The following is a 24,557-nucleotide window of genomic DNA, read 5'->3' as shown; positions in this document are numbered from 1 at the left end:
CAGTATCTCTGGTTGCTAAATTCACAGCATTCCATAGAATTTACTTAGCCACAAGCAAAAAAAAGGAGGGTGCTTACAGTGCACTTCAGAGTGCGCCTGGCTTAAATGGGACCCCTTGTGGCTGTGTCACAGCTCCCTTCGTTAGGGGGCTGACTGTAGCCTGTAGTCACCACAGGCATCATTAGCCCTCTGTGAAACCACAGACTGAGTCTCATTCTTCATCTGCCTGTCTGCTGCCTCAACATTTACGCTGCGATGGTGCTCCAATGGCAGAGTAAGTGAGTCCAGCAGCACGGCAAGACAGCCACACGGAGCTGATCGGATAAGAAATTCAAAAATGCAGCAAAGTTCAAATGTATTCAGTGAGAGGGCCACTTGAATTGGTTCTGCAAAGGTTAGAGCCGAGGTTATTTTTGGAGGGTGGATTATTAGGCTACCTGGGCTGAAGAGAAGAGGAATAACTATGGGCAAGTAAGGGTCACTCAGGAGCTGCACTAGACAGTGAGGAGAATCAAGAATTTAAGGGGAAAAAGGATAAACTGTTATTGTTACCAAAGATCACTGCGAGAAAATGCAGAAAATAAAAGTAAAGGGCAAATTCAATTAAAGGAACAGATTTTTCTAAATGCAACTCCGCTGCTGCCCTCTCCATATGGTCTTTTTTTAAAGGAAGAAAAAGCTATCCCACAGGGTTTAAACAGAGTTGTGATGAAAATAAAATTTAAAAAAAAAAGCATATAAACATTTAAATTACAGTTTAAACGTGCAGGATGAATTCAAGGTTGAAATGTTGATTTCTGTTTCCCGTTCTGTACTGCCCTCTAATGGAAAACACTACTCAGAAATAAAAGAAGGAGCTGTGACATACAGAGCTGCAGCAAGGAGAGAGACGTACAGCATAATTAATCATGAGCTGAACTGAGTGAATGCTACATGAAATCAGTTTTTAAATTAAATGCAATTAAAATGATGAAAAGCCAGGATTTTGTCATTTTGAGACGGATTTATTTAAACATGTCTAATGCAACAAAACTACAGTAGAAAATGCATAGGACAACTCCACTCTAGGTGGATTATAAGGCGAGAGCAAACAATGAGATCTAAATGAAGACAAAACAAATGCTTCACTACAAAGCTTTGTAGCCGTAAAATTCAGAGCCTTTATCATTGGATGTTGAACAAAGCATTCACTTGGCAGGAAATTAAAAAACCAACGAGAGGTACAAAGACTAATTCTGCTTAGGAAAAAAAATAACAACAACAACAATGCAAGAGACATATTTTTAAGGGAATAATAATTCTTTAGAAAAACCATTCCAAGCACTATCTGGCAAACGCAACGGAGACCCACGGGAGCATATGTTTGTAATTCCTACTGTTCTCTGTTTAAGTTATTTTTGTACATTCTAATTCTGCAACAACTCTGTATCACATTAACTATGCAGCATCTCTATTCTTAGATTTAAAAAAAGGATTATAAACTGAATATTTACAAGTTACTCCAGTTGTTCCACGGTGTGTGCCAAGCACGCAAAACTTTATGGCCCTGTTTTGTGTTCTTAATAAAAAAAAGAAAAGAATAAAAAAAAAAAAAAAAACTGGCCTTGTGTGTATATATGTGTGTGTGTGTGTACTGACTGAAGGACAGTTGGGCTCTGTCATGCTTTAGCCTTCCCCTCCCTGCCTCTCATGGGTGAGCAGCCATTGTTTGAGATGGTTGCCCTTGCCGCTCATGTACGGCCCACTCTGTCCAGTGCTAGAAATGACTCGGTGACAAGGAATGAGGAGAGGAACCTGGAACAGACAGAGAGAGACTGGGATTTAGCTTGGAGGAAATAAACAAGTGCAATTTTAGAAATATTACACAACATTTCTACACAGACCACAACACACTTTAAAGTTTTTGTTTTTTTTTTAAATCAAGAGTAGTTTTATAATTTTTAAATTTGGTAAGAAGGCTGAAAAAAGTACATTTTCACTGAACAAGTTTTAAACTTTGCAGATTTAAATTCCCCAAAAAAGATATGATGTGTTGGAACATAAAGCAATATTTGAGTAAAACAGAAATACAGATTAGACTCTTAAAAAATTCAACTGCTTTCTTATTCTCAGGTTGACATTTATTGTCACAGCACCACAATAGTTGGAAGTGTTGATAGTAGATATGCATTATGTATGAAAGAATCTCTGATTTACCACATAAACGATGTGACTTAAAAGTAACCAACGTGCAGAAAATATGAACTGCATTTTTTTTTTTGTATCACTTTTTATATTTATGCACTGCATGAAAACAAAGTGCCACACCAGAAGTGTCTGGTTTGATCCTGCACAAATCCACATTCAGGGTGATGGCTCAGTCTTTGGGTATAAATGTTTTTTACTCTTTAATAGTGAAAAGCAAAGAAGCAATCAAAAATTAATGGGCAAAAACACCAGCAGGATGAATATTCAATCGAGAGGGTGTCAACATTAAGATCTGATAACCCTGTGATCATTAAAAAGAGGAAGTCGGTGGAGCGTTTACTCTTGTTGCAGACGACTGCCAGGGGGGTCCCGAGTTCTTTGTAAACTAAATGGCTGGAGAAAGATTAAACAAGCAAGCCTAAAACACTTCGATCATTGTGAATTCAGAACAAGGAGAGTGGCAATGGTTGGGAATGAATCACAGCAATTATTTCTTTTAAAATATTCTTAATGTTGCCCTCATTTTGTTTTTGTTACACTAACCAGAAAGACATCACAACCGCTGCTGCATTGTGACTATATTTCTCCAATGTAACCGTGTTAGGCTGACTTGATGGTTACACCTCCAGCCTTTTATATGAAAGTTGAACATGCACCGCGTTTCTGTTCAAATCCATCATTAAACCCACTCCCATATCAGCAGCAATAAAACTTTCCGAGCCCCAGATTAACCTCGCAGACAGAGAAATACTGCTCGAGTATTCAGATCAATACTGTTCCCCGGGTTTGGAGGGAGAGCACGGTACCCTCAAGGCCTTCGGATCTGCCTCTTCACTTGGGTGGGTGGGGGGGGGAAGAGCACTACACCAGGCTTATCAATACTCAAATCCTGGTGAAGAAGAAGTGCCACAGAGAGGCGAGGATCGATTGAGCACACTGAGCTTTTCACAGCTGAAGCCTGAGTGGAGCAGTGCTACTGACAAGTAATTGACACTGACAATCTGACTCTGGATCTGAATCAGGAGCTGATGGCTCAGGCTCCCAGCCTCCTGGACGAGAGGAAAGAAATGTCTGTAAAACATACCGATACTGATTCTGAGAGGTATTATACAGCCGTCTAGCAGCAATGCCACTGGCTAATGTAATATATATAAAAGTATACAGAGAATCCAGCAGATACTATTAAAAACACAAAAATGCATATTTAATGGTTTATTTGCGTTGATTCTGTGTTATAAATTGAGCGCTCTCATTATAAATTACTTTATTCCAACATTGGTTACAACAGGCATCGGAGGGAAACCCAGTGCTAACACGAGGATGTACACAAGCACATATGAGGGAGAACATCTCACTGGCTGCACTGCTGTACAAGAAGTGCTCTCTGCCTCACAGAGCACACCGGTGGTGCCCACAGCACTACATGGGCAGAGTTAAACAGGCTTTGATCAAAGGGTTTGATCAAAAGAAGACACACCACTTGCCCTCTAGCCCTCCATTTTGTACACAGTGGATTCATGGGCAAAATGATGCGGGCCAGGTTTCTTACAAGAAGCGGAGATTTGCAGCGAATATCTACAGTAAAGACTTGAGAGAACAGGAACAAAAGGTGTGGGCTTAAAATCGTGCTGTAGGTAGACTTTTCCTCCTCAGCTGTGCTCAGAGGGAGGTGTTTATTTCGCCATCGCATGTACTCGAACACGCCTACAGTTTAGATTACATATCATGCATCAGGGAAAACATTTTAAAATGCATTTTACTGGAAAACTCCAGTTGGGCACACAACTAGTTAGAAAACGAGAAGAGCTAATACCTCACCAAGAAATGGCCTTGAACATGATCATTTTGCATATATTATTTATTTATGCTGTCATTTTCATGTATTTGCAAAAAATGAATGAAAACCAATTACTAACTAACGATTATTACCTATTATCATCCATTATAGTCCAAAACCAAATAGCTTTCAATTATTAATACAGTACATAAACAATCAAAATAATGACAAATTAATTTTCTGTTAAAGAACTAATCAATTGAACAACTAATAACACTTCCACGTGTTAAATATTGAAGACACCAATAAACTTTTGACTCTTAGTGCACTTTTTTTTTTTTTTTTTTTTTTTTTACACAAAGAGTTACTTTACCTGTCTGACTAAATAAAGTAAGCGAGACAGAAGCCTATCAATCAATGTCAGCCACACTTACCGGATTCCTCCTCATAGCCCCTCCCACCGCACGCACCGCTCTGGGGTTTCCCGCCATCTCAGCGAGGCGTTTGTATGAGACTGTCTTTCCAAACGTCACGTCCCTCAGAAGTACCTGCAGCACGCGGCTGGTGAATGAATCTTTGCCACAAAGCAGAGGACGGAGAGAGGAAGAGCGACAGAAAGATAAGAGACGAGAACAGGGGAAGAGAGAGTTCCTCATTTAATCAATCAAAGTCAGGCAGCCAGCTGAGAGGCTGATAACACGAAGGAACTTTAAACATGTATGATACACTGTTTTCAATATTATATACTGTTTTTAATTAAAAGCCAAACTTTGACACATTAATACATTTTCATTTACTTGTGAACAGTATAATGTCCATCCTGGCTCCATATGATTCCATCTTTCTTCTTTACACTGCTCATTATACAACTAAACGCATGGAAGTCCCTCAATTTGACCTTAGAACTAGTATTAACATGCTACAGAAGCTGACGTGAGAAAATTATTCCTATGGCAGAAAAATCTAGGTTATGCTTTGAAAGGTCACAGCTAAAATTAAAAAAGTTCGCTCCTTCATTTAAAAGGATTAAGAGAGGCCAAAAAGACTGCAAATCTGCTCCAGATTTTTAATAATAATAATTTGAATGTTGCACACCATTTGTGGCAGCGGGATGACTTTGAGGTTAATCAGACCAATTTGTCCTTTTAATTGCTTTCTATTCAGAGTAGATTCATTATATCATCTTCACTTAAATGGCAGAATTCTTCAAATCATCCACAGCTTAACCGACCACATTAACGGCTTTGATTTCATTAGCACTTTAGCAGTAGCATTATCTTTTTTTTTTTTTTTTTTTCTGGATTACCAGGCGGTGACTGAGAGGCATGTTTGTCTAGCTCTGATTGCTGAAGAAAAGTATTTGAGGCATCTCAAAACCTTAAGACGCTGATGCGCTGAGGTTGTGTAGAAAGCACAAAACACTCTTTTTTTTTTGCACGGAGAACAAGATGGGGAACAATGGTCTCGTTATCAAGAGGGGGTGAATTTCTTCTAGTATATACATGTACTCAGTCATGAAAATTCAATTAGTGATCTCCCATTCTCTCTCATTTATATGGTCTAAGAGAGCACATGACAAGTGATCTATGTGAAATCCTTCTAAATTGGCATTGTGTGAAAACATGTCACACCCCTGTCTCTCTTCTACAGAGTGAACATCCTTTGCTCCCCAGGCTCCCTCGCTACCTTATAGTCACTCTCTGCTACACAAAGCCATGCGAACAAGGCAATTTGCCTAAACTGGGGGGAATAAGTGTAAAACCTAAAGGGGATACATTTGATTGATGCACACCCATGTGAGTTCTTTGTCTTGAACAAGGCCCGTAGGTACTGTTTAATAATTTTTCAGGTAATAATCACACTGTCAACGAGATGACGGGCTCTTACGCAGACAGACTTAATGTTATGAGGAGATGAGATACACCCCTGAAATTTCTTTTATGCATTACTCTCCCTCATAAAGCTCGGATTTGGCCACATGATGTGCGTGATACATACTGATAGCGCTTTTGTCACCGGCGGGTAGATGACTACTTGCCCAGACTACAGCTACGACAAATCCATGTTGATGCAAATGTTATTGACAAACAACCAAAGTCACACCAGCCGCCGAGCACTTTTGCCTACAAACAGACCGAGCAACAAGCTATGGCGCTGCGGATACCTGACTAATCCTGAGCAGCTGTTTCTCCTGGATGCTTTCACATCTCCTACAGTTCTGGACAAAAGTGTCTGTGCTTTTATCTGCAGAGCACAAAGGTTAAAGAACTTTGCCCTCATCAGTGGTAGTGACAGAGACTTCATGCAGGTCAGTCGAGGTGACCAGCAATGACTTGGAGAGCAGTCCCCTAGCCCCATACTTCATAAAGAGCCTAATACGGTGTGTCTGGGGTCAGGACCCTCTTTAGATCGAGGAGAATTGGTGTCAATTGTTTAAATAAAAGTTGAGAGGAACCACTTACGTGTTTACAGACATCCCATAATTATGTCACAGGTCATTACCTGCCATGAGGCCAGGTGATAGGACCACTGCAGAGGCAGCAATAGATTTACCCAGAGTAAAAGCGAATAGATTTGATGATTATAACGATATTGACATATATGATTGATTTGCTCATAATTCTGTGTATGAGAGTGATTGGAAAGCCAAAAAGAAAAAAGAAAAGAAAGAAAACAATAAACTGAAATCCGTCAGCCCTGCTAATGACAGATTTGGAGAGATGACTTCCAGCTGACAGTCACCTTGTACATGGTTGTGAGAATAAAAAGACAATAGTGGAAATGCAGCTACCTCATTATCCTTTGTGTCTAATGGGAGGGAAGACTTTGACTCCCAGTCAAAGTGTCTCTTGAGTCTTGAGGGATCCATACTTTTGAAGGCTGACGGGGTGCTGATGATTCTCTGATTATTCGATATTCTGAAAACGTTCATTTCCCTAATTCCTCTCCACATCACAGGGGCGAGTCCTGGTGAGTGTCTCATCTCGCCCTGCGCTGTGCACAGGGGGAGGTTCAGGCTCCTGCAGGAACACAGTCATTTGGGCTTTGAAGAGCGCCCTTCCCCCCCTTTGCCTGGCCCCCTCCCCGCACATTCCCTGCGCCGCTTACCGAGACTAAGATCCTCTCGTCTGTTACATATGGATGTATAATTAATGAGATAAGAATATGCATCGTTTTAAGAACCCACGTTGGTGTCTGTGTTTTTCTGAGGCAGTGAGTGCACACGCACACACAAACACAAGCTAACTGAGCATAACACACGCAAGCACTCGCCATTCCTTTACCCCAGTCGACCAAACTTGCGTGTGATGTTGTGCATGACAATCAGTCAGACAGTATAGAAAACTGCACCTTGCATCTCCTTTCATGTCACCTCTGTTTCTCAGGTATATCGTGACAGCTAATATGAAAAGTGGCTTGTTTTGTCAGAAATGTGTAAATAAACATGGCAACACTTCAAGTGAAGGTCACAACTCAATATTACATGACAAGTGCTGCGAGAGCGCTGTTGCGTTCAGGTTCTCCCACAAGATAACTGAGCAAACAAAAGTTGGTTGTCACAGATTGTAATGACCTGATTAAACTTGTATTTTTTTTTTTCCAAGACAGGCAGCGGCTGCATGACTAGATCGAGGAGGAATTTGTACAGCATTAAGGCAAAAAAAATAAAAATAAAACAAAAATCCTTAATATTTGTGAATCAACAAGCCAAAAAAAACCAAAAAAAAAAAAACCTTCCATTTCTCCCCCTCAAAAGACAAATACTCTTGATGCTCACATTTAACATTTTTATACTGGCATGGCCTATGGTTCTGACTACTGAGAGCAATCCAAGCCTAAACCCTGTATTTACGGAGCCCCAAAACAACAGGCGAGGGAGAGAGGTGGAACACAGCACAATCACCTATTCAGATCAGGTACTAATGAAGAATTCCATCTATCCTGAAATTTAATTAAAACCCCAAAGACTTCAGATGAGATGCGATTTGAAAGAGCCTGGGGCTGGTACACAAGCACTTGGTGGCGAAGGGAATCACACTGAAAGTTGATATCGTAATTGGTCCTGATGTATTTCTGCATTGCCTTTGCGGGAGCGTGGGACTCATAGCTGTATACAGGGTCTCGATGGAGTACCTGCTCATTGAAAATGCCATCACTCAAGCACTGCAGATCTGCATGAAATTAGAGAGCAACTAAGGCCTGATTGCAGGGGAAGAGAGGCACAATTGTTAAATGCATATATTAAAGTCAATTTTTTTTCCTGTGTAGGTGTGCTTCTGTGTCTAAATGAGAGCTTCTGAAAATCTTTCAGTTAAAATGCAATGAGCATCTCAGTGTGACAAAGAAATTGCCTGCAATTGTTTTGAAAACAAATTTGTGTTTATGATTTTAAAAAATGAGTCGTCAGCCTACAATATTGTTTATTTCCTTGAAAGAAACCGTCGCAGATAATTAAATCTTCATTTTCTTTTGTCCTCTGCACCTTCAATCACTCACGCCGCAAAAGCTACCAGTTGAAAGGACGCTAATTGTCCATTTTTTTGGGGTGCTTTCATTTTACTCACCCTAGGTGACTGGTCAAGCCAACAATAAGCTCATTCAAACTTTACCACCATTCACATGTTCTCATTAAAAAAAAAAGCTTCCTGTCTGAAAATGTCAAGAGTGGAATTCGATCAGTTTCAAAGAATGTGCCAAGAATCATGGAAAAGCTTGCCAAGACTAACACGCGTGGTAAGAGCTGCCACAGATTACTGAACCAAGTTACAGCTCTGTGTTCTGTTCTCTCTCCTTTCACTCACTCACCCACTCACTCACTTCTCCTCTGCTCTCGCTCTCTTCCTCACTCTCTCTCTCTCTCTCTCTCAGCCATAAAATACTTCATTATAACACACTGAGCCAGTGAGTGTAAGTGATGTAACTGACAATTAAGAGTGAAAGCCTGATCCCAGTCATGGCTCTGCAAATATTTATCCATGACAGACCTCCTAGCAGGGCGGGGTGGTGAAAGGCAGGGAGCGGGAGACTCCCAGTGGTCTGCGGCTCACTGAAGTATGCCTGGAGCCATTCAACGCAGCGCTGCAACTCAGGGCTCGTTTCTGCCAGGCTATCGTTGACCACACAGCTCAGGGGGGCCCCGCTGCTCCTGTGAGGGATATAAGGCAGGATGGGGAGGTGAGGTGGGGATCAGAGGAGCAATCATAATACCCAATTCTTGCTTGAACAGTGCTAAATATGTCACAAGAGTGTAATAACATGCCATGAGTGACAAAGATGCAAGATGACATAATTTGCTGAGTGGAACTGAAGTTGTAAATTAAGATGTGTTTAAAACCTGAACTTGAACATTTCTGCATTTCACCCGGCTTTGACGAATATCAGAGCTGTGAAAGACAGAATAAACATCAAGAAGGCATAAAGGCAGCAATCTGGAATTTTCTTAGAGTAGATAAATATATTTTTATGAAGTACAGCATAATAGAGTATCAAAGACAAAAAAACTGGCAGGTCACAAGAAACAGCTAACAGTTCATTTCAAACAACTTTAAAGAAAAAAGAGCAGTTTCTTAAAAAAAAAAAAAAGAGTTTAGAAAGTAGTAAGAAAAAGTTAAGCACACAGCATTAACAACAGTCTCAACTCTGCTTGGGTCTAGTTTATAGTTCATGACAAGAATAAATGGATTTTTTGGCCAGAGTGATGTTGGCCAGAAAAGCACCGCACTTGGACATGCATCTTAGCTTGAGTAGATGCTTGGAGGAATTTGCCGATGGTTGAGTTGGCATCATTTAACAGCTGAATTTCTCTCTGCTGCTGACCACCCCCCAGGTCAATGCAAGCAGGCTGACCCATATTTGACACTTAAAGACCCTACTGGGAAGGTCCTCTCTTAGCATGTGCATTACTCCAAAGTGGACCTCAAGCTGTGTTGTGGATCTAAAGCAGGCCGCCAATTCCATTAACTGGTGTACAGGACTTATAAATAAATAATACCACCATTTAAGTGCCCCCTTTTTTCAAAATTGGCTTGTCCTGTATGGTATTAATAATAGACATTTACTTTGTTAAACACACAGACTGTCTCTCTCCTGCCTGCCGTAACAACACGGCCCTAAAGTGTTTTTACACTTCTGCAGGTCACAGTTTGAGCAACGTTTTATATTGGACATGTGAAGCTGAGGTTTACTGGAGTGTTATGACTGAGCAGGTCAGTTTTCAGAGAACCACTCTGCTTGCTAGTTTGTGGCTGTGTGATGAAAATCTCCTGGGTGCCGTTTAACAGTGGGTGTAAATACAGTAAAAGGTGTAAATACTCTCATTTCTAAATAAACCACACAGCAGTTTATAGTTGAGTGGTGAAAACTTGGAAACCCACCAGCGGGTTCTGTGCTGAGACCCGCTCAAACAATGGCCATGGCTCATGGCAATCTCTGTCGGCATGGGTGAGTGCCCAGCCAGCCCCTACTTGTCATTGTCTCTCCTTTCTATCCCCACCCTCCCCTTCCTCCCCCCCAGCTCTCCCTCCTCATTTCCCCCTCTCTATTGCTCTATCCTCCCACTCCAGCTCTTTTGGCTCCCCACCACCTACACCCCGACACACACCCCACCATCCCCCAACTTCTCTTTCTCTCAGCAAGGATCTTCAGGCCACTGTTCCCTCTCTACCCCCCCCCAACACGCATCCTCACACCACCACCACCTCCTCTACCCCTCCACACCCCCTCTTTCTCTCCGAGAGGATGTTCCAGCCGCTGCACACTGACAGCTCGGGGATATTGTGTGTGGAAATGTTCCTGTTGGACCCGCAGGCCCTTACAATCTACCGGACAAAGGCTAGTGCACCTTTGCTTAAGGCTTGGCACCTTTGACCTTGCACTTACATTTCAGACTTGTCACTGTGGCTAATTTTCCTCTCCTCGCAGCTTATGGATGCACCCGTTTTAAAGGTGTTTGAGTGATACAACATTGACAGTAGTAAAAGTTAATGCAATGCAGTACATGTTATGGCTGGCAAACAACAACAAAAATAAATAAATAAAAGAGGGAACAACATCAGTTGAGCTGAAGTCTGTCACCTCTAGGTGCAACGGGGGATTGTTTTTAAAAGAGCATGTGGGCAGTGGAGATGTAGCACTTGTGCTTGCAACATTTCCAGCCGCTTCAGTGAATCAGAAATCAGGCAGCATCATATGATCTTTATAGAGTCCAGACTGGCGCATTAGAAACTGCGCGCTTCAAATGAGAGATTAGCTGTGTTAAATAAATGTCGGACTGATTACAACAAAACTCCCAAGAATTATAATTAGCAGTGCTTATAAAGAGTATTTTAATAAACGTGTGTAGCAAGTGTGTTGACATTAGAATAAACAATTTAAATTAGGTTAATGAAGAATTGTTATTTTATTTTGACTACATAAATCATTTTTTTCCCCGTGTCCTTCAGCCATTTACTATTTCATCACAGGTAAAGAAATCAGAAACTAATTCCAAACTAGCCGAGGATCTGCTGCACTAAAAAGAATATTTCCCTTGATAGAAGATTGTGATTTGAGAAATTTTCTAATATTGTGCTCCTGTCACAATCAATTTCCAATTACCATAAATCATTGTTGCGCAAAGTGGGACTCATTTGGAGTTCTACCCCTTTTCCAACTCTAATATAAAGAATGAATTGAGCATTTATACAATGTTGGAGGCTATTTTGTTCATCCTAGAAGAAACAATCAAAGGAGACAAAGGAAGAAAAAAAAAGAATAACTGACATTAAATTAGTCTTTTTCTGTATCTCTAGTTGCACAAGACTTCAGTAAGACTTTTTCTATCAGCTGCAGACGTAAGAATGAAACAGGTTAACCACAGAATCTAATTGAAAGGAATCTGGCCAAGGGTGTAATGGTATATTGCACTAAAAGGGGAAAAACTCAGAACTCATGCCTCCATCCTGTGAAGCGTGATGGCGCTCATCCTGACTCGATCGGCTGTCACTTTTGACACAGCCTGCCAGAGTTCTCCTTCACCGATCATGGGTAACATGGCGGGTCAGAGGATGAAATAGAAAAGGCCAAGAGCAGTCCAATATTTTCCTCAGCCTTATAGCTGCAGATACTTAACTCAGAGACGTCAAAGACTCAAGAGAGCATGAAAAAAGCCTAAAATGACTGTCTAAAAAGGGAAAAAAATACAGCATGTCTCTATGAATGTCAAGATCCTGATGGTCTCTGAGCCAAAGGCTGTGATACAATTGTAAGCCACTTGCTCAATGCAGCTCGTTCAACCATCAGAAGATCATTCAGATGCCTATCTAACCACTGCAGCACTAAACTCGAGAGCTTTTGGAGTGGGAAGCTGTTAGGAATGCTTCCTATTCTGTTCTGGGGTGCACGTTTTGTGCTCCGCTGTTTCAAAATAAAAACAACTGGGCCGGATAAACGGCTCTCTAGATATCCTGCAACTCTTATTAGTGAATGTCCACCAAAGAGGCTGCAACACTCAATCCAATACATAAAGGTGGTGGTAAAATACTGCAGAGTAGGCAACAAAGCACACAACAATTAGGTCTTCTCCCAACTGGCTAGCCACAGGAGTCAGTGAAGGCATGTATTACCAGAGCCTTAACTCTTACTCCATTATGTAGTGTATCCACACCCCGACGCAGCAATGTTTATCTACAACAGACTACTGAGCAGTTTCAAATAGCGTTTTTAGCCTCTATTCTCAAGTGCCACAGTAAGAGACTCCAATTACCCGAATGGTAAGGAGCCAGTGAGGGAGGCATAAAGTACATTAGGGATCCCCTGTAACTGCAGGGACCTTTTAGAGCCTCAACTGAAGAGGGCCGGGAGACTGGGGGGACAGTGACCCTGCATGGATAGCCTCTGTCAAAATTTGACCACGTCAAGCACAAAGGCATTATGGGAATCCAGTGTCACCAAGTCCTAATTACTGTCTGTGTTCAGAGCAAATTACTGCCTTGTTCCTCTGATTAGCGAGGAGGCTAATCTTCACCTGTGTACGCCAGCACTGCTGAGGGCCCTTGAGTGTTAGCGCTTCGTCTTCTGTAATTTATTTTTAAATCAGTGCCCGCTCCCAAGAGTTTTGAGTGTTTTGTTGTGAACCGCTTACCATGATCCCCACCACCGCCCCCTCACCCCTAAATCCTTGACTAAATCCTTGTTTGGTGCCGCAGGAAGATAAGCAAGAACAACACTTGGGCATAATTGACTCGTACTCCTCTCCAAGATGTCAGAGCGGAATCATCTCTCTGCATATTGCCTTAGTATGTCACACACTGTACACTTCTGCATGTTGCAGATATAGAATCCAATCAAGTTCTAAAACAAACTAGCGCAACCCTTATGCTGGAAAAACTTCCCGGTCGACAGCAGGGAAAGGGGGGGGAAAAAAAAAAAAAAAAAAAACTGCAGGAGCTGCTTTTAGCTGCATCTCCACAGTGAGCAGTAACTCTCATTCAACTCAAAACCTCACCCTGGAGGCTCCGCTTTAGAAACCACAACATTTGCAGATTTTCATCTGAGTGAATGTCAGTGTCTCGTCTGTGTGGGGCGGTTTACAGGTAGTGTGTTACACAGGTGTTGGTTTACACAGGAAATGGCACATGCAGCCTGATTGGGACGGTCCCGAGAGATGGAGGCATAAACATAGAGCACAGATGGGTCCAAGGGCCAGTGGGAGCAGCACCTTAATGAATACGCAGCTGAGTACTACACTTCACAACATGCAAAACAATATTCTAAGGCCGCAGCAAAAAATAGAACAAAAATCATCAGAATATCATTACACAATGAATTATTCATACCATTTCTAAAGGGACTCCGTCAAAAAGTCTCTCCCTTGCTTTATTGATGATTTCATTCAATATCTCAGCAGATCATGGTTTGTATGACAAAGCATTTTAGTTACCAATGCAAGCAGTTTATTTGGCACACAGCAGTGTCTATATATACATATCTACATATCAAGCAAAATTATAATTTAAATGAACAAAATTAACCGTTAGATGAAATAAAACAGAGCTAGAGAAAGATAGATGGAGAAGTGGAGAGAAAAATTACAGTGGCATGAAAAAGTTGCCGTTATGGTTCCCGGTCTGCAAGCACATCATGTAAACAGGCCCCCCCAAAAAAGGGAACACATTTACCATACTGCTATTCAGTGTGAACCAGGACATTGATTCACTACACTACATGAGTGCGAGAAAAAAAAAAAAAAAAAAAAAAACGATAAATGCATCACCTCAGATATTTCACACTAGCGTTGGTAGTGTGTAAAAGCTGTTGTGACAGCTTGGGTATTAGGGATAGATAGATGGAAAATGTCTGGCTGCTTATGAATGCCAATGTGAGTGGGGTGACAGGTTTGACACAAAAACACTCCACCTCAGAACAATTAGGCTGTTCTCAGGCCCCATCCAGTGTTGTCAGTGATAATGGAAAGCTGTGAGGATAACTGGTGATAAATAGACTTTAACACCCTCCTCCTTAAGAGCAATGCAGTCCTGCAGTCCTCTCATATGCTTAACTAATCATGACCATGGCCAGCAAATTCATACAAAAGACTAATTACTGTTGTACTTCACTTCAGTCTCAAAGGCCTCTTATATAAGGACTTGGGGGTTCTCTTGCCTCTTTTCTCCTCTTGATGGGTATTTTTTTTACAAGTAGGCCTCATGCTAGACAAAAGCATTTAAAAATTGGTGATTGCTTTCATCCGCTTTAATTACATTCAGAAATGGCATTTCTGCCACATAATACACCCCTATTGTTTCAGAATTATCTGGCTTGGGGAGTAAAATCTACAATATTTGACGATGCTCCCGAGCTAAATCGCCTCTTGAAATTGAAATATGCAGCCGAAATACAAAATAAAAAGCCAGCCTTTGCTGCTGATATACTGGAAGCTCCTTGGCTTTCTCCAGAATGCTATTATTATGCATATCCAGGTAGAAAGTTAATTAACCCAAAGCTTAAGCTAATTATGGTAGCAGAATGCTATCAACCAAACGCTTTCAGTCAGACAGCTGTCCAGAATTTCATTTGCTAATCATTTGTCTTTTGCCGGAGCATATGGTACATTTCCCCGCTATCACAGCAACAACAAACAGATGAAAATCATTAACTAAAAACAATGTGCAATGTGAAAAATCAGACACAGATTTATAAGGCTTTGTGTCAGAGAAAAAAAGGGGGGGATTTATGGCCTGGGAAGTATAATGATAATTTTTGGTTTTAGCCACTTAGGATTTTAGGCAGATCACGTGACTCACGTGTGCTGGGAATTTAGATGCACAAATATATTGTTTATATCTATATGCAAATGAGACAGAGTGTTTATCCGTGTAAAATTAATTACAATTTTCTATAGGAGCATATGCAAAAAGAGCTTGTTCTTAACAATTTTTAGCTTCTAGCACATTTCGTGCCTGTTTTTTTCCAACACAATATTTTGTTGTTGTTGTTGTTGTTAAAAGTAGAAATCCCTCAGCTCTGAATTAAATCAATTATTTTCCAAAAAAATGTTTCATGCATTCTTATTTTTTTTTTTTCTTTTCATAAAAACACATCACACTGGCTGTTAAAGGGTGATTGATATCAGCATTGCCTTGCAACATTATCAGGCAATAAAGGCTACTCAGGTTCTAATGCAACATGTCATACACAGGCTCCCGTAGTACATTTCTATTGAGGACCTCACAAGCTAAATTGCTTTTTTCCTGCTCCCCCACATCTCAGCCAGCTTGACAGACAAATTGATCAAAGCATTGTAAAATAATATGCTCACAAAATGTCTCGGGGCAGGAGTCCAGCCCTTTTTTCATTTTTCACCCTAATAAAAAAGTGCTCTATGATTTCCTCTGTATTATGTGTCTGTGCTCTCTGTGAAAGAGGCAAGAAGCATCATATTTCAGATAATAGTAATCTCCTGTAAACAAAATGCGTATCATTTTTCTGTGAACGCTGAGGCCATGCTAAAAACTAAAGGGGGGGGGGGAAACTGGTTAACAGGGAGGCTTGTGTGTAGGGCCCCAACAGGGGTTGTTGAGATGTAATGAATTTGTTCATCTGATGGTGCCTTCAGGGCTGTCGTTAGACTGGCAGAGGAGGTTGATTTCAGGAAATGTTCCTAAGATCAGTTAGGAAGCAAAAAGGGCTTGAGACGTTTCTATTAGAAAGAGCTGACGGTCATGGTGTGTAAGCAATACTTCAAGTGCGTTTATGTAGCTATAATGGCATTTATCAATAACTATCTATCAATGCCACAAATGCTTCTGTTGCTGCCCCAGCTGTTCAACACCAAGCAATAGTGAATCTGAAAAACACAGGAAGCAAACACGGCCACGTAAGCCTTCAAAGCTCTGGCTCGCTCGCAAATATCAGCTGTAGGTCTCTGTTTATGTTATGCACGGACATTATCTATTTCCCTTATCTAAAATATGCTCTTAGAGATCATTTATCACACTGACTTCCTAAGCCTGTACCACAACACATCCGAAGCTGGAAAGAGCCTTGTTTAGTATGTCATAAATAAATCAATAGAAATGGCTGATCTGAACTATTACTGCTACAGGCAGGCTTTGGTGAGATCTACATGTAAAGCCGGTTCCAAAGATAAGCCTGTATTTTGTCACTTTATCTCGCCTCCCTTAATGCCTGTTTACATTGCGTTACTACATATATCTAAGGTGGCTCTAGTTTCCCCATCCTGTGACAATAACAATATATTCAACCGACTGAGATAAAATCTAAACATTTTTTCTGGTAATTTTGTTTTTTTGGCTCACACCTTTGCAAACATACAGACAGCGATGTGATCAGAGCTTCACTTATGACCGACATAGCAAATGATATTAAAGTGAGAAATGATCTAGTGATGCGAATCATTAAATTCATTTGCATATTCCTACTGAACCTGAACACACAAATTAAACCCTGTTCACAAGGAGACGGAGAAAGGTGCTTGTGCATGGTTACAGGACATCTTCCATAATCAAAATTCCATATTATTAATTTTCTCACTTCAACTCATTAACAACAAGTGGAATGTTTTTTACTGCTTGATGAATTTTTGGAAATAGCAGACAGTCGAGAAGGAAACACATGTTGAGGTATAATATACAAGGTCATTAATGGGTTTCCATAAATTAGAATTTGAACATACATTTTCAAAAGGATAACTTCCTATCCGGGCGCATTTGGAAATCGTTTAATTTCCCCGACCATTCAAGTTTATCAAATGTGAATCTGCCATACATGGATATTTAATTTCAATCTAATCAAAACTAATCTGAGATGTAGGATGTGGACCTGTAAAAATAAGGAAGAGGCACTTATTAATGCTGACTTTAATCAGTTTCAATCGCTTCAGTAAGACTGTCAACATTCTGACATTTTTGAGGGATGGGCAGGCCAAGAAATGCAATCACATATTACATTTCAGAGTGTCAGTCGACACTCAGAACTACTGCATACAACTTGAAGGAAACATAAATAAACAGGAGAGAACAGTCCATGCTCCCTGTGGCCTTTGCTGACCCTACAGACATCAGTTCTAATCAACTCCCTTGTGGGTAATAAACAAGTTATTTTTCTGAAATTTCAAATATACTGCAGGAAGAATCACAACCACATGCCATCAGAAATCTAATTTCAAGCCCAACTGTATTCTAGTGCCCCTCATATTTCTAGTGCCTGCTCATATTTGCCCAACTTTCTCCAGGATATTTCTTGTGGGATCTACAAAAATGCCCTGCTTCCAATGAGGAATGGTGGCACTCCATCACAGGAGTGGATTCTGTCTGCCTGTAAATTTCACACCTTTGTTTATCACGTCACCAGCCCGGCTGTTGTACAGTACCTTTCAGCAGGTGCGACATCCATTAGGATCTGGATGGTGTGCACACCATTCTCACATCCACTGACTTGGATCGTCCCCAGGGGGCTCAGCAATGAGATGGTCTTCTGAGTGCACTGGCTCTCCCCCTGCTTCTTCATCTTGCTGCCCTGCTGAGGAAGTACAAATTACACTACATTCATTGACATATTCATGTGGCAACTTTCACAATTTCCCACACATATTTGCATTGAATGATCTATTGAAAACCTAGCGGGCCACCAATGGAAGATGACTTACATATTTGAACACCTAGCCTCCAAACAATGTCATGATGTGACTTGATCCCCACATTACTATCCAATATTTCTTCTGTGCATGGAAAAGAATACGCCTATCTAACCAATAAATCGCCCATTTTTTCCCCTCTTTCTGTTCTATATATCACATAAATGAGAAAAACAATGCAGTCTGTTCCCTTGTCTGGTGGGGGATTCCCAAGATAGCTCGACATTATTTTCAATCCGTCATTTTTGGTTGATGGCCGGGATGTTTTTCTAGCATTAAATTTGTTCCTTAGGGTGCAACTCCGATGGGATTCTGGTTTCCAGCCCTTAACAACAGCAAAAACGTGCAGCTTTTCTGACGACTGAGATGGATACTGGCAATAACCAGACAGCAGTTCCTTTTTTATTTTTACTTTGAGGGAAGGAGAGATGATTGACTATGTTATATGTGAGTTTTTGAGAGATGGGGGTTATAATAAATAAAGGTCACATTGATTGTAAGTTTCAAACAAGTAACCTTTCCTTGCTGGAATGATGATCTGAAAAGTTTAAAGTGCACAAATACAATATCTCTATTTTGACTTTTAATATTACACAGAATCCCTATTTATAAATGGTTAACTCATATGTGTGCACATTAATGGGAGCTGTGCAGTGCTTTGACTAAACTTTATTTTCATTATGAATTACTTCTTTAATATGTGAATATTATTATTTTATATTTTTTTTGCATTTAAAGTTTCAAAAGAAATGACACAGAGGGCACGATATTTGAAAAGCAGTAACAAAAAATGACTAGTTTGTTACAAAAGTAACAAATGATCAAATATCAATACAGCAGTAATTTCTTCACTGACTAGTTGTTTTCATTTCTTCAGGTTTAGCATATTTACAAAACTCTTCTGCTACACTGACATTGTCAACCATTTTTAAGTCTTATAATCAAATTTCCAATGCTCACCACATTAAGTCTTGTACACTAGTTATTTAAAGAAGCAACCAGACATGCTACCGGATTATTATTAACAAAACAATTAACTGCAACCAGCAACTACTGCAATAATTAATCCTTATTTTTTATTATACTTTAACTATAATACAAGTATTGAACAATCCAGGTTCTCAAATTAGAGCATTTTCTGCTTTTCTTTGTCTAAACTGAATTTTGGGGAGCAATGAAGTGGAGATGACACCTTGAGCTTCAGAAAATTACAGACTGTTTAATAAAACGATAATCACAAGCTGTAGCCCTTAAACAAAAATAAACAAACACTTCACTGCTCATTGCACACTCCACTTTTAATGTAAGAATGGATATCTTTTATTTTTAGATTACTCCCGTACACCCCCACCACCACCCTCTTCACACACGCATACTACTACCAACACCACCACCACCACATCTGTTATGGTATGTGATCACAAATGCGTCTGCTTCAACTTTCTTGTTTCTACTCTTGCAGCTCTCACTGTATTCATCAGGGGTTTGCCTGAACTGACAATAAAGGCGAGAAATTTTCTGAGCCAAACAATGGTACAGTGCACTTTGGATAAGCGCTGCACACACTCCGTGCCATTTAGCAAGATGGTAATAGACTCATAGATAGAATAATGGACTTTGGCAATAATGGCCTTGGCTAATAGTCTGCGCTGATTAAAAATAATGCTATCATGTTTGTTCTGCGCTGTTTTCGGTGCAGCAGAGTAGTCTAAGTGAGTGCCTGGGTGTTTACCCAGCTCTTCACGGTGAGGAACAACAAACAATAAGCAGCTTGTGTTGTTAAAAAGAAAGAGGAAAAAAAAAATCACTGGCGGCATCCTCATGCTCGTCAATCATTTGACTCGTTTCTCATTAGACTAGTTCCTGGTCAAACCTGCGTGATTAATTGAGTAGAAAGCGAACCGTGACTGCGCAGGTGTAAAAATGCAACATGTGTCCGTAATGTGCTGTTTCAGATGAAGGCTCTTGGAGTGAGTGTATGTCTTATAACGTAATAAAAATAAAATAATAAGATCAAAATAAAATAATAAAGCAGGAGTTCATATCTGAAGGCGTCCATTAGCAAAAGCTAGCCCCCGTTAGCGTAAGCACACGCATACTTTCTTCTTTGTGTATGTTGTTAGGTTGTGTTAGAGTAAGTTTCGCGCTGTAAATTAACACTGGAGCTTACAAATTAAAGCCTTGTATATCCGAACGCTGTCTCTGCGACGGCCCGCTCCTCTCCCCCCTCTGCAAAACACATGTCAAAGCAGGACTCTTCCTGTTCCTCAAGGCAGCGTGGTCAAGCCGGCCAATCACGAGAGACAAAAGTCCGCTCTCGCTCTGTAATTGGTCGCTATAAAGTCTCTGCTCCTCCCCTCTGCCAGGGACAGACAGATAGAAGGCTTTTCTAATAGGTCTCAAGTTGGGATTTGGGGTCCTTCAGGGGGTCCCCGGTACGCCGAAGACTAGTAATGGTAGTGATTTAGATATTTGATTTGCTTGATATTTTTACAGCAGGAAAAAATATGATAATGCATATTTTGCGCATTAATTTCAAACACTGTTATCTTTCCACTTATTGCTGAGACATTTATCCAGTTCTGCATCTCCAGTGACAGCTTCTCAGTGAGGTCTTTAGGGTCTCAAGCGTAATGTTTGTGGATAAAAAAAAAACACCTATGTGACTGCAGCAACCAATAACACCTTATGTATTACCAACTAATAAAGTCAGTATTATGAACAACACATGGGGCAGCACTCAATCCTTTTATTAGAGTTTTTATGCCGTTTAAGGGGGGGGGGGGGGGGGTGCCTTATGTTGCCTGGAGTAGTCATAGATTAAGTGGAAGCATATATTTCAGTCATTATGACCAAGTGTGTAGCATCAGTCACGCAGTTTTTTTTTTTATGTTGTCCTTTGCAGCTTTATTTTAATTTTTATTTATTTTTTTATTTCTTGTTTCTGTGATGCCTTCAGCTCTCTGCATGCCTCCGTTTGGAATGTGTAGGCCGGCATGGGCCTGTGGCCCACACCCCATCTCAGCGGTGAGGGTGGGAGCGGGGGAGAAAACGCCACCCCTGCAGAGACCATTTTGAAATCTGTGAGGATTTCCGTGCCATCTGGACCCGCTGCCAGTCTGCCCCAGATAGTAAGGGTTGGCAACGGTACCCGACGGTGCAATATGGCTCTCTCTTTAATGAACTACTAACTGTCCCCCGTTTTAATTGATGTGACATTTGAGCCATTTATCTCTGACATTTCAATGAAGGATGATTCTCAGCCTTGCCATTTACTTTTTTGTGCTATTTTCTAAGAGTCATTTGCATTTTTCTGCTCTAAACCTGCTTTTTGTCTCTCATTAGCTAATTAGAGAGCAACATGCACGATTAATAAAAATGAACATAACCTAGTTTGATATAGGCTTGATGAGGGATAATCAGAAAATCAGTGTTTTCTTAATATTCATCAAAAATGATGTGAAGGGCTACCTGTGGTAAAAGGTGACTTCGATAAAGCCTTGTAACCTTTAACCACATACCAACATGTAGCCTACAGTGTGGGACAACTTATGTTCGCAGCATGGGGAGAATCAAGCTCAATTAATCAGCATATGATTGCAGTAAGCAGCCCCCTCTGCTGGATCTTCTGAGCCATACTGTTTGAAATCATTTTAATGCTGCATTCAGTGGCCAGACAATTATCATATGTGGCAGTCACTAAGGGCGTTTGGTGTTTGCTTTATTGCATTTACTAAAAAATGACTGAAATGTGCAATTTAAAATGTATTTAAACACAGCTTTTTCTTTGTTTGTAATGCAATTTTTATTGTCTGCTAATTTTAATTACCACTGGCTCATCAAGGCTGCTTTGCACATTTTACAGTCATATATATAAATTATTAAGTGTGCAAATAATTTAAATGTTTAAAAACAGAGAAAATGTTTGCCATTATGCGTTGAAACAAAACAATCTAAAGCGTGTGTGAGTGGCATAACAACTCGATATACTAAAGGCTCCGGGCTCAATTGTTTTCCATAATGACACATATTTTCAATCTTTTAAAGATATCCTTTAAAAACACGGCTCCACTGATGACGACTGTTCCTTTGATTGTGAGCGGCATCATTGCCAAGGTGTGGTGCCCTGTCTGTGTTGGCAGCCGGGCTGACATCTTTTGTTTGGGACTCAAAGAGCTCCTTTTCCTGTTCAGTTTCCCTCACTATTTTTGTTTGCGTGAGGTGTTGATGGACTTATATGTCGCACAGCTTCCTTTTAGTGTACAGCACCAGATGTTTGCGAGAATAACAGCCCTAACCTTTTTTTGTAATAATGACAGCAATTGTTTATTAGCAGTTTTGTCCATCCGGTAATGTATGATTGTCATAGCTCAGTCATAGACCGCCTGTCTGTGTCTTGCTCTCTTTTCCTGTGTTTGCAGTCTCACTCACATGTTGGCGTGGGAGGAGTTGAAGTCATTTATGATATCAGATATTCTTTAGGAGAACAGGAAAGTCCTGACAGACTGAACAACCACCATCCTCTCACACTGTGGTGTGTGTGAGTGTGCATTTTAATCAGGAAAAAAAAAAAATGGCTCTGTGGGCCTCACATTGCACATTGAGGAGATCTTGTGTGTACCCAGTGTACAGTAGATGTGTCTATTCCTCTAAATCAAACCACGAAGCAGACGTGGAAAAAAAAGGCAACCTGTTATTTTGTTCTTTTTACTCTGACACTTTGTTATTCCACTCCTCTCAAAAGAATTAGCCCGATGATCATATAAGCAATTCCACGGCCACAAAGAGGTGACAAAATTTCTCTGTATCCTCTAGTGTCCACTTATTTAGTGTACCTGTGTGCCTCTGTCCCTCCATCTCTCATATGATGTGGCTTCTCTATTTTACTGTTGACATAGTGCTATGAATGTCTGAGCATTTTGCAAATGAAGAGGCTTGAACTCCTGACAGGCAGTGTCGCCGGCACCATGACACACTGGCCCGCACATGCTGTGCGGCATAATGATGACATTAGGATCCAGTGATAATATCAGGACGCACTTCAGATAAATGACTGATAAACCAGGGGTTGTGCCTCTCGTATTACACGCTTGACAGAGCAGCTAATCAGTGTCCAAGTGACTGCTATTACATAAATCATGAGCTCGACTTTGATGCATATTCCATCGGTGTTCCCTATTCATCACGTCATCTGGGGGAGACTCTCTGGATGACTGGCTGCCGGGCCAACACACATTTTAAGAGCATATTATGTTTTCATTAGAATTTGATATGATCCATTCCAGTGTTGATTTGATTTTACGTGCTCGGGTCATTTGATAGGAAGCTACCGAGGAGTGGGAGTGTATTGTTACACTCCATAAGCTGTTTTCTGTTACTCTTACTAGTCCCATTTATTGTAAAAATACTTGAAGTCATACAGCGCAGTTTCTTCATATAATTAAATTTGATTGTGAAAAATGATTGTTGTAGTTTTTTTTTTTTTTTTTAATTTTATTTAGCAGACTGCATCCATGCTCTTTGTCACTTTTGCAAAGCTGTCTTATAAAATAGAGTTTAGCAATAACAATCTGAGCTGAGTATCATCGTCTCATTTAGGAATAAACTCAAAATACATTCAAAGATGAAGTTGGAGGGGAGATCTTGGGTGTTGAAGTGAGTCACCATGTATGTTTTATTCTCCAGTATTGGGGTCAGAGAATGTGAAGGTGGGGGTGTTAATTTAATCCCCATTCTTACCCAGAGCATGGCCACACTCTCTAAGGAGCTTTATCTCTGACAACTGTGTCAAATTAGAGAGACCACGAGCCCCTCATAAAGAATATGTCTGTCAGACTACATTGTTCCTGGCCTCTGAAATATACGGCTGAGAGAGACAAAAATAGAAGATAACACCGTGGTCCCACTGTTGGACTTGAACATGATGAAATAATTTTCAAGCCATGTGATCCTGTCAGCGAGACAAACCACTAATAAAACTGATGTTCACATATTATTCTCTACCTTTTGTGCTTTGCTATTCATAGGTTTCAATAAGCATTGTTGTGTTAAATAAGAATACCTGTTCGGACATTATTAAATTTTCTTTTAAAATCCTTTATGCTAATAAATTACTTGAATAAAATTATTCAGAAAACTTTATTGGACACTAATTCATTGTAATTCAGCCTGGCCTTGTATAATTGATGGGAGTGTTACATTCCATTAGGCATGGTACATAACTCTAGGTCAGTCCAGTCTAATAAGTGCCCATCATTTATCTCCCTGGTATCATCGCTGCACCACAGTCAAACATGTAAAACAACTCTTAATGTTCTCCCTAGTCCCCTATGGGTGTTTCTCCCTGTTATCATCATTGCCTCTATTCTAAGGGGACTTCCTCTGGAGACAACATTTTCATAGACCTTTGACCTAAACCATATTTTCCATTTGAATAGTCTGACTAGTGAATATTTACAA

The 24,557-nt window shown here is 40.5% G+C and overlaps 1 protein-coding gene across 2 annotated transcripts; it reads right to left on the bottom strand.

Moving 5' to 3' along the window:
- Positions 1–1,003: 1,003 nt before the first annotated feature.
- Positions 1,004–20,388, bottom strand: LOC115793451 (methylated-DNA--protein-cysteine methyltransferase). Of its 2 annotated transcripts, none has more exons than XM_030748451.1 (5): positions 20,269–20,388; positions 17,835–17,980; positions 8,950–9,110; positions 4,399–4,538; positions 1,004–1,794 (listed from the first exon to the last, which is right to left on the bottom strand). In XM_030748451.1, the coding sequence occupies exons 2-5, from the start codon at positions 17,969–17,971 to the stop codon at positions 1,666–1,668; spliced, it is 567 nt and encodes a 188-aa protein (XP_030604311.1). In that variant the 5' UTR covers positions 17,972–17,980; positions 20,269–20,388; the 3' UTR covers positions 1,004–1,665. The 2 variants fall into 2 exon arrangements, with proteins under 2 accessions (XP_030604311.1, XP_030604310.1); XM_030748450.1 differs by having other exon boundaries at positions 17,835–17,983; positions 20,269–20,381.
- Positions 20,389–24,557: the final 4,169 nt, after the last annotated feature.

Source organism: Archocentrus centrarchus, chromosome 15, assembly GCF_007364275.1.
Source record: "Archocentrus centrarchus isolate MPI-CPG fArcCen1 chromosome 15, fArcCen1, whole genome shotgun sequence".
NCBI lineage: Eukaryota > Metazoa > Chordata > Actinopteri > Cichliformes > Cichlidae > Archocentrus > Archocentrus centrarchus.
This window is presented reverse-complemented; position numbering and strand designations above follow the sequence as displayed.